At 53.1% G+C, this 12143-nt stretch overlaps 1 protein-coding gene and 1 long non-coding RNA gene across 2 annotated transcripts; one reads left to right on the top strand and one right to left on the bottom strand.

The window, feature by feature from the left end:
• Nucleotides 1-1651: 1651 nt before the first annotated feature.
• LOC147648951 (uncharacterized) lies at nucleotides 1652-4512 on the bottom strand. The gene is made up of 2 exons (XR_015279724.1): nucleotides 4058-4512; nucleotides 1652-3916 (listed from the first exon to the last, which is right to left on the bottom strand). It is a non-coding gene; the product is annotated as an uncharacterized LOC147648951 (long non-coding RNA).
• A 39-nt stretch (nucleotides 4513-4551) lies between these two features.
• Nucleotides 4552-9804, top strand: TGOLN2 (trans-golgi network protein 2). Its single transcript, XM_086865274.1, has 4 exons — nucleotides 4552-4831; nucleotides 5205-6460; nucleotides 6879-6962; nucleotides 7465-9804. Exons 1-4 carry the CDS (start codon nucleotides 4768-4770, stop codon nucleotides 7468-7470), a joined length of 1410 nt encoding a protein of 469 aa, XP_086721400.1. The 5' UTR covers nucleotides 4552-4767; the 3' UTR covers nucleotides 7471-9804.
• Nucleotides 9805-12143: the final 2339 nt, after the last annotated feature.

Raw genomic sequence — 12143 nt, 5'->3', positions numbered from 1 at the left:
CGGCCCTGCTCTCCCCAACACCAGGAGCAGGCTGCGGACAAACAGCTCCTTGAATTGGATTTCATGGGACATTAGAGGCATGAAGAGACCTGTCACAAGAATTAAATCTGAACCAGAGCCAGACAGCTTCAAACAGATGTTGGGCTTCAGCAGGAGAATATTCCTTTGTTTTACTCAGTGTTTTCCCATACGGAAAAGGAACATCTGTTCCGATGCTTTCGCGGCGCTCTGGAGCTGCGACGTCCTGGGATTATCCCTGCCACAAGGAACTGGTCACCAAACCCTCCTGGCCTTGCTGCTCCTGGGGAAGAAGGTGAGACCAGGGATGCATTGCTCCAGTCCTGGGTGAACCCACTGGAGCTGTCATCGTGGAACAGATCACAGGATCAAAGTGTCTATCATGCCTGCAGCAATAAAGCTGGATAAAAATACTGGATTCAGAACGGTTCTCCATGGAAAATGGGTCCTTCTGGATTTTATTTGTCCTCTGGAATACTTCTGTAGGAGGTGTCTCTGCTCATGAGAGAGGACTGGAGCAAATTGTTCTTTCTAAACCACATCCAGGGGAGAAAAGGCCAGGAGGAGATGAAGTGGAGTGTCAGCAGCAGAGGGAAGGGATAGCACAGCGTGAGAGAGGTGGGACAGCTGGATCCTGCGCTAGCTGAGAGGCACGGAACAGCTGGAAGAGGGGCCAGCATGCCTGTGATGGGGTCCTGTCGAGGCAGGGAGCTGGGAGCAGCCATGTAGATGATGGAGCTGGGACTGGGAATGAGCAGCTGTCCCTGGTAGCTCCCAGTCACCGTCACTGCTGCCCATCCCAGAGTGAAACAAAGCTTGGGAGGCGTCCAGCATCTCGCCTGGGGCTGCTCCAGGTGAGAAGATGCTGCAGAGCTGTGCTTGGGGTGGAACTGGCTGCTCCATCCCTGGAGGTGTCCCAGGCCAGGGGCTTGGAGCCACCTGGGACGGTGGAAGGTGTCCCTGGCCATGGCAGCGGGGTGGAACGAGGTGATTCCTTTGAGATTCCATCCAGCCCAAATCATTCCCTGGTTCTGTGGAAAGGCTGAAAACTTTCTAGGAGGGGCACGGGCCCCCCTCAGCCCCAGCCCCTGGGGTTCATGGCCAGGAGCTTGTTAAGGGCTCCTTGGGAGCATCTGGGAGCCAGCTTGGAGCCAGCTTGGAGCTTTCCTGGCCGCTTTCTGGGTACGGGGTTATTCTGTCACCTCAGCCCGATTAATTGCAGCCCCCTCCCCCAGCCCCCTCCCCACCCCAGCCTTTCCCCCCGCTCCCCCCGCAGGCTGGCCAGGCACTAATTGAAAAGCCTAATGAGGTCCCAGGGGTCTCCTGCAGAGATGGAGCTAATTAGGGTCTCCACCACCAACTCCGAGGTTTCTTCAAACCTCTTTTTTTTCGGGGGCTGGAGGGGAGGGCGCACCAGATGTCCTGTTATCCCACTCTGCACCGGGATAAGGCTGGTGCTCCACGTTCTCCGGGCTCCTGCCAAAGCAGCTGGTGGAGAGGCAGTGGCTACACTTAATCCATTTTAATTAGCATCATTAAATTCTTCCATTTGCTAATTGTTTCTCCTTTTGATCCTTTATCCTGACCAGATTAGCCCTCAGGGGGAAGGGGTGGGATGGGGGATGCAGACATGTCAGATGAGGTGAGGACTTTATTATCTTGACACCAGACCTTGGGACACCACATTAAAACACCCCAATTAGTGTTAATTAAGGCCAGATTTGTGTGTCCAGCCTGCTCTTGGTGGCTGTTCTCAGAGTCATCCCCAAAAAGTGAATCCACGAGGATTTATGAGAAGTGATGGCACCAGTCCAGGAGCGCTCCGGAGCTGAAAGCAGAGTGTGGAGCTGCTGTCCAGGTGATGACGTGCTCAGGTGTTGGGGTCTCTCTGCAGGGCCAGGAGCCGAATTCCACCGTCCTTGTGGGGTCTCCAGCCTGGGATATTCCATGGATCCACGATCCAGGAGCAGCCGCTGCCAAATGTTGTCTTTTCTAGCGAGACAAACACCCCGGTTCAAGGAACAGCACGGTGACCACACCACTCGGTCCATAAAACACAAACATCAATGGGATGGAAAATCCCTGGAACTGGGGGAAAAACGGGAATGGGGGGAAAAATCTGGAATTGGGGGAAAAAAAAGTAATCGGGAAAAAAAAAACGGGGGGGGAAAAAAAGGGGGAATTGAGGGAAAAAAAGGGGAATAAAAAAAAAACGGAAATTGGGAAAAAAAAGGGGAATAAAGAGAAAAATGGGAATTGTGGAAAAGCGGAAATCAGGATAAAAAACGGGAATGGGGGAAAAAAAAACCGGGAAAAAAAACCCCTCGGGAATTGAGGGGGGAAAAAACCAAAATGGGAATAAAGAAAATCCCGGGAATTGGGGGAAAAAAAAATGGGAATTGGGAAAATCCAGGAAAAATCCGGGGGGGGATGGGAAAATTTGGGTGGGAATGGGGAAAAATAGGAAAAAAAGAGAAAAATCGGGGAGGATTTGGGGGGAAAAGGGAAAAAATTGGGAAAAATCAACAAAATCCAGGTGAAAAGTGGGGGAAAAGAGGAAAACGAGGCCAAATTTGGGTTAAAAATGAGGAAAGAGACGAAATTGGGGCAGATTTGGGGGAAAATGGTCCAAAAAAGGTAAAAAAATTGTTCAGATTTGGGTAAAAAGTGCCCAAAATGAGCAAAAAAAGCCAAAATTTGGGGTAAAACCCGGAAAAAAATTCAAAATTAATCCAGATTTGGGTCCAAAATGGCCAAAAGTTGGGGAAAGGAGGAAAAAGGGGGAGAAAATTGGGTGGGAATGGGGCAAAAAAATGGAAAATGAGGCCAAATTGGGGGGAAAGAGAAAAAAAAAGGGAAAATTTGGGGGAAAAACCATAAAAAAGAGAAAATCTGAAGAAAAAGGGGAAAAAGAAGAGACAAAATGTGGTGGAAAAGTGGAAAAAAAGGAGAAAATTTGGGATAAAAATGGGAAAAAAGAGACAAAATTAAAGGGAAAAGTGAAAAAAAAAGATTTGGGCTAAAAACTAAAAAAAAAAAGATAATTGGAAGAAAAAAGGGGAAAAAAAAGGACAAAATTTCAGGGAAAAGTGGAAAAAAAAGAGAAAATTTGGGATAAAAATGGAAAAAAGAGACAGAATTAGGGGCAAAAATGGGTGAAAATCCCAAAATTCGTCCGGATTTGGTTCCAAAGAGGCCCCAAAGAATCAAATGAGGCCAAATTTGGGCCAAAAATGGGGAAAAAAGACAAAATTTGGGGTAAAAATGAGGAAAAAAGGGAAAAAAAAAAAGAGGGAGATTGGTGCAGGTTTGGGTCCAAAGGTCCATGAAAGGTTCCTGAGGGACTTCCAGAAGGTTCTGGAGCCACCCCGGGGTTGCTAGACTATCCTGCAGGGTGCTGAGGTTCTAGATCGTTCCGCAGGGTTCTAGACTGTCCTGAGGGTGCTGAGGTTCTAGATCGTTCCGCAGGGTTCTAGACTATCCTGAGGTTCTAGATCGTTCCACAGGGTTCTAGACTATCCTGAGGTTCTAGATCGTTCCGCAGGGTTCTAGACTATCCTGAGGTTCTAGATCGTTCCGCAGGGTTCTAGACTATCCTGAGGTTCTAGAGCGTTCCGCAGGGTTCTAGACTATCCTGAGGTTCTAGATCGTTCCGCAGGGTTCTAGACTATCCTGAGGGTGCTGAGGTTCTAGATCACCCACGGGTTCTAAACTGTCCTGCAGGGTGCTGAGGGTCTAGATCACCCTATGGGTCCTGAGCGCCTTCCAGAAGGTTCTGGATCCATCCCGAGGGTGCTGAGCGTCTTCCAGATGGTCCTGGGTCCATCCTGAGGGTCCTGAGTGCCTTCCAGAAGGTTCTGGATCCATCCTGAGGGTCCTGAGGGTCTTCCAGAAGGTTCTGGATCCGTCCCGAGGGTCCTGAAGGCTGCTGAGGTTCTCCCGGTGTTTAGGACTGTCCTGGGTGATCTGGAACCTCAGCACCGAGCGGGGTCCAGCAGAATCGTCTAGAAGCCCCAGACTGGTTCCAGAACCTCGGGACTCTCTGGATGGATTTTGGGCTGAAATTTGGGGGTTTTGGGGTGAAATTTGGGGATTTTGGGGGTGAAATTTGGGGGTTTCGGGTGGAAATCCCGGGGGGCGGTTTTGGGGTGAAATCCGGAGATTTTGGGGTTTTTGTGGCCGCGCGAGCCCCCGGGAGCAGCAACAGCGCCCGCGCCAGGGCCGCTCCCACGGTGACACCGAGAGGGCAAAAAACCCCGGCCCGGTTTGGGCCTGGACTCTCAGGGCCGGGAAGCAGACCCCAAAGCGTCAGTTTTACCCCACACCGGTAGGTTTAACCCTAGACCAGCAGGTTTTACCCCAAACCTGCAGATTTTACCCCAAACCTGCAGGTTTCACCCCCAAAATGCGGCCGTGGCCGCGCAGGGATTGGGTGAGGGGGGCGCCGCAGCCGCCAGGGGGCGCCAACCGCCCCCCAATGAGGCTCCGGCTCCCTAAGCCCCGCCCCCAGCCGGAACAAGCCCCCCCCCCGCCCATTCGGCCACGCCCCTAGCACCCCGGTAAACCGCGCCCCTCTGCGTCCCAGGCCACGCCCCGTGCACAGGGACCCCGCCCAGAGGTTCGAGCCCCACCTCTTTCCACCTCGGCTCCGCCCCCTCGCCGCCGTTCTCGCTCCCTCCCATATCTCGCGATATCAGTGCCCGGAAGCGGCAGCTGCGGCCCGAGCCGGCGCTAAGGGGCCCGCCCGCAATGGAGGCCCCGCGGCTCCTGCTGCTCCTGCTGCTCCTGGCGCTCTGCGCCGCCCGTGCCGTGGGTGAGGAGCCTCTGGCACACCGAGCGGGGGGCCTGGCGGGTCCGGGGAGGGGTCGCGGAGCTGCAGCGGACGGGGGGACTGTGGCAGGGGCAGGAGAGGGCAGCGAAGCCCCTGGGCCGGGGGTGGGTCGGGCCCCGCACTCGGTTTGCGGCTCTGCCCTTGAGCCCCGGTCACTCGGGGGTTCCCCCTCCCGCCTTGGTAACCCCCGTTCCCCACCCCTCTCGCGGTTCCCTTCCCCTTCTGCTCCCGCCTGCCCCCGTGGGTTCCCCCCGACTCCTGTGGGCTCCCCCCGGGGGTTCCACCGCCCCTCGAGGGCGGTTTCCCCTCTGCTGTCCCCCGGTGCCGACTGACTGCTCCCCCTGTTTGCCCACAGCAGAGACCTCACAAACGGAGACCGGCGAATCGGGGGCAGCCGGGGCACCTGGAGCAGGTGACAACCAGGAAAACCAGAGCACATCCCCAGAGAATAACGAGCAGAAGAATAAACTCAACAATGGCAACTCTAAAACAGACGCGAATAGCGGGACCAGCGTGGATGTGAACAACAAGGAACAGAGCAACAATCCGACTAGAAATGACAGCAAAGAGGAAGAGGAGAAAAAGAAGAAGGAGTCACAGAAAGCCAGCACCACGGAGGCTACTCAGAATAGCCAAAGTGCAGATGGGACTAGTGAAAGCAGCAAAGCAGGAGGCAAGGAAGAAGGAAATGAAGGCCAGAACAGCAGCGGTGGTAGCACAGGCAGCACAGACGGTGGTGGCACTGGTGCCCAGGACAACACTGGCAGCAACACTGGTGGCCAGGGTAACACAGGCAGTGGCACTGAGGGCCAGGGCAACACAGGCAGTGGCACTGAGGGCCAGGGTGACACTGGCAGCAACGCTGGTGGCCAGGGCAACACAGGCAGTGGCACTGGTGGCCAGGACAACACTGCCAGCAACGCTGGTGGCCAGGGCAACACAGGCAGTGGCACTGAGGGCCAGAGTGGCAGCAGCAACAACAACGGGCAGAGCGGAGACCAGAACAGCCAGGATGGCAAGCAGCCAGACAGCTCTGGGAAAAAGGACACCAAGGGAGACGGAAGTGAGAAGGGCACGGCTGGCGATGGCAAGAACAGCGACAGTAATGACAACGAGAACACAAATGGCAGCAACACCCAGGGCAGCAACAAGGACCAGAGCACCAACCAGGACAGCAAGGACAGGAACGGGGCTGGCACCCAGGGCAGCAAGGCCAGTAGCGGGCACACAGATGGGGGTGTCAGCCAAGGCAGCAGTGGTGGGCAGCAGGCCCAGGTTGAGACCCCAGGCAATACTGGTGAGAGCCAAGGCAGTGCTGGTGGCGAGCAGCCTCACAGCCAGGACAATCCAAAGAACTCCCAGGAGGACCAAAGCCCTGTGTCACACTCCTCTCCCTCTGCTGTGGAGGACAACAGCTTTTTGGACAATGAAGAAACTGCTGCAGAGGACGAGGCTGAGGAGGGCAGTGACACCTCCTTGGAGCAGGAGACAGGGAACAGTGTTCCCTCCCTGCCCAGGGCCCGCTCAGAGAGCAGCCACTTCTTTGCCTACCTGGTGACCACAGCCATTATTGTTGCGGCTCTGTACGTGGCCTACCACAACAAACGGAAGGTGAGCAGCCAGCCTCAAGCCCTGAAGTTGGGACTGGGACTTGCTCAGCCCTTTCCCCTCATCCTGACTGCAGTGTCTCCTAGTTTGGTTCAGTGTGAAGGGGTGTGAAATCCCCTTCACATCTTTTCTCTGACAGTTTCCTACTGACAGTGTTCTGTAGCAGGTTACACAAGATTGTTTTTTCTCACATAAAGCTGGTTTTGAGGGAGGAGAAAAAAAACAAAATTCTTACTATTTTCTGCTCATTGGGCAAACTTCATTATCCATCTTAGCTGGGGTCGAGTACTGGCATTTACATATTTTAAGTACTTTGTCACAGGAGAAGGGTTTTAGGAGCAGGTGAATGAAAAACTACAGGTGAGCCTGTGTTGGAAGCTGCTGTTCCACTCACTCTGTCTCCATTTTTCTCTCTCCAAAGATCATTGCTTTTGCTCTGGAAGGAAAAAGATCAAAAACTGGTCGACGGCCCAAATCTGGTGATTATCAGAGACTGGATCAAAAGGTGAGACCCAGCCCAAAGTGGGGGTTGGGGTGCCTGGTGTGTGTTGGAAATACAATTGGCCTTTGCATTAGAAAGGGTCCCAAAGCCCCAACTCAGTTTGGGAAAGCACAGTTTGGTGTAGAAACAGGGTTTTGCCAGGAAATGGAAAAAAGACTGAGAAATGCTGGCAGAGCTGACCCAGGGTACAGCTGGGACAGTCTTGAGCTGGGCTGTGCTGAACAGCTTTGTCACTGATCCAAATGACTTGTCTGAGAGGATTTTAGTGGGAGAAGGGTAGGATTTGTAGAGAAATCCCTTTCTTCTCTCCCTTGATACCTATTTCCAGCTCTTGCCCTTCAAGGCAGACGTGCTTGTAATTATTTTCTGCCATGGGAAGAGGAAAGGTAGGAAAACAAAGAACTCATGTTTGCTTTGGGAGCTTCTCAGCCCACACAAGTTGGACAGATCAGCAGAGCAATTCTGAGCTTTCAGGTAGTTCCAACCTTTCCTTTTGCCTTTCCAGATCTAGATTCCTCCTCAGATTATGACAGCTGCCAATGGGAACACAGTGCTGCCACAGATGATTTCAGTCCACGGGAAGGAGGGAAAACGCTTTCTGTTTTGCACCTGCACCTTGATAAAACTTGTCACTTCCCTAAACTGCTCCTTTCCCAGCTGCCTTGTTTTCCCCCTGGGTGTCTGGCTGCTGGAAAAGCCAGTCCCAGAACTGCACACCCAGAACTTCTGTGTCCCAGTGCAATGGAATTTGCCATCTGCTGGACTGATCCCTCCTTTTTGTGGGGGAAATTAAGGATCTGCTGCACAATGAGCCACGGGACTGTCCCTTGCCTGGGAATGAAGCTGCCTTGGTCTCTCCCCTCTCCTTCTCCTCCATCCCTTGGGTTTGGATGCTCAAGTTGGGAGCATGTGAGTTCTCTTGCACTTGTTTGGAATTGACCCACCACAGCCTCAGATTTGGGTTTTCTCTCCTTGATCAGTTTTCAGATTTCACACTCGGATTCCCTTTCTCACACATACCTTTGGCCATGCTGAAGCAGTTTTTGTGATGTAGCTCAAAGCCCTCATGCTCTGTGCAGGTCCTTTCCCTCCCAGTGCTCCCAGTTCAGCTGTCTGCCCTGGGGGTGCTGGTTGTGGTACAGTGCTGTGGAGGAGGGGTCAGGCTGGGGAAGCTCCGTGCCCTGTTGGGGTCAGGGATTCAGATGGGAAGATTGCTTCCTCCCCCTTGTCAAGTGTAGGAAGGAAGGAAGGAATATAAATCCCTGAGGAGTTTGGGGTGAGTTCCCAGTCCCTGCAGTTGTGTTGGATGGGTCCTGCTCAGACCAAGGGCTGACACTGCCGAGGTGCTTCTCATTCCTGTACTTCTACTCCCCAGAGGTTTGTTCAAGCTGGGATGTTCCTGGAGAAGGCACAAAGTACCTGCTTGGCTCCTGCTTTGGATTTTTCCACTATAGGCAGAAAAAAATGGATTTGAGGAGCCCAGCTGTACCACATCAGGTGCCAGGCATGTGCCAGTCCTGTACTTGCCAACTGACTGCACAGGAAGAATGCCAGGATGGTTAAATTCCCTAAATTCCCTCCTGTTTTTTTTTTTTTTTTCCTGGCCTTCCCAGGCCTGGGAACAATAAGCACCTTGCTCTTTGGTCACCTTGGACAAGGGCAGAGCCATTTTCTGGTCACTGTGAAAGCTGCCGCTCTAGTTTTGACTTCCTCATAGTTCATTCCAAGAGGGGAGAGAGGGCTTGACCTTCTCCAAACCCTAAAATCTTCCTTTCCCTTTTTTGCTGGCTCTTGGTGAGCATGAGGAGCATGAAGAGTCCTTCTTGGCTTTAAAGATTCTCAGAGTTACCCTAGGAAACATCTAGGATGCTAAAAGGACTTCCAGGAGTTGTTTTGGAGAGCAGGAGGGTGGAGGGAAGGGAAAGGGAAACAGGACTGGGAATGTAACTCTCAGGGGAAAGGGTGGGAGCCTCTTGCAGCAAATCACCCTGCTCCAGAGTTCCTGTGGGATCAGCCAGGCTGGGGGGGCTGCTTCAGGGCAGGGCTGGGGAGGGGGACACAGGCTTTTGGCTGGTGACAGCAGGGATACAAACCCTATTCCAGTGTGTGGAATTCTGTGTGCTCCTGGGCTGCTCCAGCCAGGATTTTTTGAATGTGTGCGCTTTTTGGAGTGTGAGTGCTCTTCGCTTGCTTTTCCTGTTTTGGTTTTAATTGAATAATAATTTAGAAAGGTGATGGGGCTTTTTTTCCACCATCCACTTATTTTTCTATCCTGAGAGCTGATTCAAATCCTCTCTTGCTCTAGGCTGTGGGAATCCCACCCTGCTGCCAACAGGGGAGGGAATATTTTGGACCTCAAACAGCTCGATCCCAGGCTGAGCCAAGCACAAGCAGCTTAGGGAAATCAGGACACACCTCATGGCTCTGGGAAGCCCTGGGTCTGGGGAGAAGCAGATCTCACACCAGGCTGAACTGTGGGGTTTTTCCCCCAGAATCTCCCTGCCAGCACTTTCTGGGGCTGGTGTGTTCTGCCAGCAGTGTGGGCTGCCCCAAACCTCTGGGAATTGGTTGAGTTTTATGGTGTTTATGCAACATGTCCCAAAGGGGTCAAAGTGCACAGAACCTTTTCCCTTTAGACATATGTGTTTTCCATGGATGGTATCAGTTGGTACAGAAGGGTTTTTTGCCAAACACTCCTACTTTTTAGGCTTGAACCAGCACATGATTTGTTTTCTGCTGCAGTGAAATGCACCTTGCTTGGAAGGATCAGAATTTTTTACAGCTCTTTGTACTGTTTTTTTTTTTTTATTTTGTGTGGTGAAGTCAGTAAATGGATTTAAAACTGGTTGAGTTTTCACTTCTCTCTTGGTTTTGTTTTTTTTCGTGTTCTTTGCGTGGTGTTCATTGACACCTGGCACCAAAGGTTCAGGGTGGCTCCTCTGTATGCAAAACCAATTTGATTTTGATGAAAACACCTGCTTTTGTGGAGCTGGTTGTGCTCAGAACTCTGTGTGCAGCCGGAAGGAGCCCAGACAGGCCGAGGCCAGAGCGGATTTGAAGTTTCCAGTCCGCTTTGCAGAGCCCAGTGTCAGCCCAGCTCCACGGGGGCTGGCATGGGGTGATGTGAGGTCAGGGCCCAAGAGGAGATTAAACTGCTCTGGACAGAGCTTAGTCCTGAGCTCTCCTCTTGGATTTCTTCTTTCTCCTCCAGAGAGCCCCAGAGGGCAATCACAGGATGTCCCAGCCTGGTGGAGCAGCAGCAGCTGGGAGACTGGAAAAGAGAATGGTGTGGCTGCTGTCAGTCAGCTGTGGAATGGGGACAGAACGTGCCTGATCCCCAGTGGATGATGAGGGTTCTTCTGGAGAGTATTTCCTGCAGAGAATGGAGGAAGCTCTCTCCTTTCCCCCACCTCTTTCCCCCAGAAGGAGAAAATCCCACCTTCCACTCCCCTCGAGTCCTGGCAGTGGCCAATTGGCCAGACAGGGAACAGGGCCACTGGTTTTCCTGGGGATGGGGTTACTGACAGCTTGCAGGAGGAAAAAAGAGTGAAAATGGGGGATTAAATGAACATTCCCATGGGGATGTGGGGTTGGGAGAGACCTTACAGACCCCCCCAGTTCCAAGCCTTGCTATGAGGGGCTCAAAGCACTGCTCTGTGTCCTTAGGGTGATTTCCCAAAATAAAACTACCTCACTGTGCTCCAGGAGCTTGCTGAACCCCTTTCCTGCTCTCAGCCTGATCTGAGGGGGCTGGGAAGGCCCCAAAGCACTTTGGCAGGCAGAGGAGCTGCAGTGGGGCAGGAGCAGCCCCTCGGGTCAGGGCCTGGCCCTGGGTGCAGGAAACAGTGGGAGCATTCCAGAGGTGGGCAGTGACTGCCCAGGAGTCGAAGTCCATGAGTGGAAATAATGTCAAATCAGAAATGCTTTGCCAGCTGGGTTGGGCTTGACTTATCAGGGCTGAATTGCTGACACATTGCGATAGAGGCAGTTTAGCAGAGAGGCCCAGAGGGTGGAAGACGTTTTATGCATGAGAAGCTGGGTGAAACGGGGCACTGAGCTGGGTGCTGGGGTTGGGTCTGTGCCCTCCAACCCTCCTACTCCTGCACAGGCTGACTGGAGAATGCTGCCAGCTGGGGGTTGGGGTCTGCTCCCAGGGAACAAGGGACAGGACAAGGGGAAACGGCCTCAAGCTGTGCCAGGAGAGGTTTGGGTTGGATCTATCCGAGGTTCCTCTATGGAAACAGCAGCCCAGGCCTAGCAGAGCTGCTCAGGACAGTGGTGGAGTCCCCATCCCTGGGGGGATTTAGCAGCTGTGTGGATGTGGCACTTGGGGACATGGGTCAGTGGTGGCCTTGGCAGTGCTGGGGGAATGGTTGGACCTGATGGTCCTGGGTTTTTTCCAGCCCAAATGATTCCATGGTTCTGTGAAATGCTGCTACATCCACTCCCTGACCTCCATTCTGGGCCCCAGTGAACCTGATCTGCAAACCCTGTTAACCACCCAGGGTTTATTTTTTCTTATCTTCTTTTGTTGAAAGCTTTGAATCTTGCACAGCCTCCTGAGCAAATAGGTGAACTTAAGCTGATCCCACAGTAGGTATTTTCCTTATGGGCAGGGCACCAGCCAAGCAAACACATCAGCTTTGCCTCTGCAAGACAAATTCCATGGCCTGGGAAGGTTTGTTTGGATTAAAAAGTCACCAAAATGGTGCATCAGGGGCTCTCCCTTACCTGGGCTGCAGGTGAACATCTGCAGGGAGGGATGGGAAGGTCATTTGAGATTCCACCTTGGTCAGCCTCCAGGTCTGCACTGTCACACTGCACACCCACCCCTGGTTGAATCTTCCCCCTGACCAGTCTGTGGGGAGAATGGCCACCTTGAGCTCCCCCAGTTCTTCTCTCTGGGGTCCTTGGGGGCTCCCTGTGGGCCTCTAACCACAGACAAGGATCCATGGCTTGGGAGAGACCTTACAGACCACCCAATCCCAGCCCTGCCTTGTGAAGACAATTCCAGGGATCCATGAGCAGCCACAGCTGCTCTGGGCAGCCTGTGCCAGGGCACTGAAAGGAGCTCTTACATTCTCACTGAAGCCATCTCTTCTGCAGGTGAGCACCCCCAGCTGTCCCAGCCTGGCTCCAGAGCAGAGGGTCTCCAGCCCTTGGGAGCTCCATGGCCTCCTCTGG

Source organism: Cyanistes caeruleus, chromosome 29 (genome assembly GCF_971803275.1).
Source record: "Cyanistes caeruleus chromosome 29, bCyaCae1.hap1.1, whole genome shotgun sequence".
NCBI lineage: Eukaryota > Metazoa > Chordata > Aves > Passeriformes > Paridae > Cyanistes > Cyanistes caeruleus.
The sequence above is the reverse complement of the archived record's forward strand: the minus strand, read 5'-3'. Positions and strand labels throughout refer to the sequence as shown.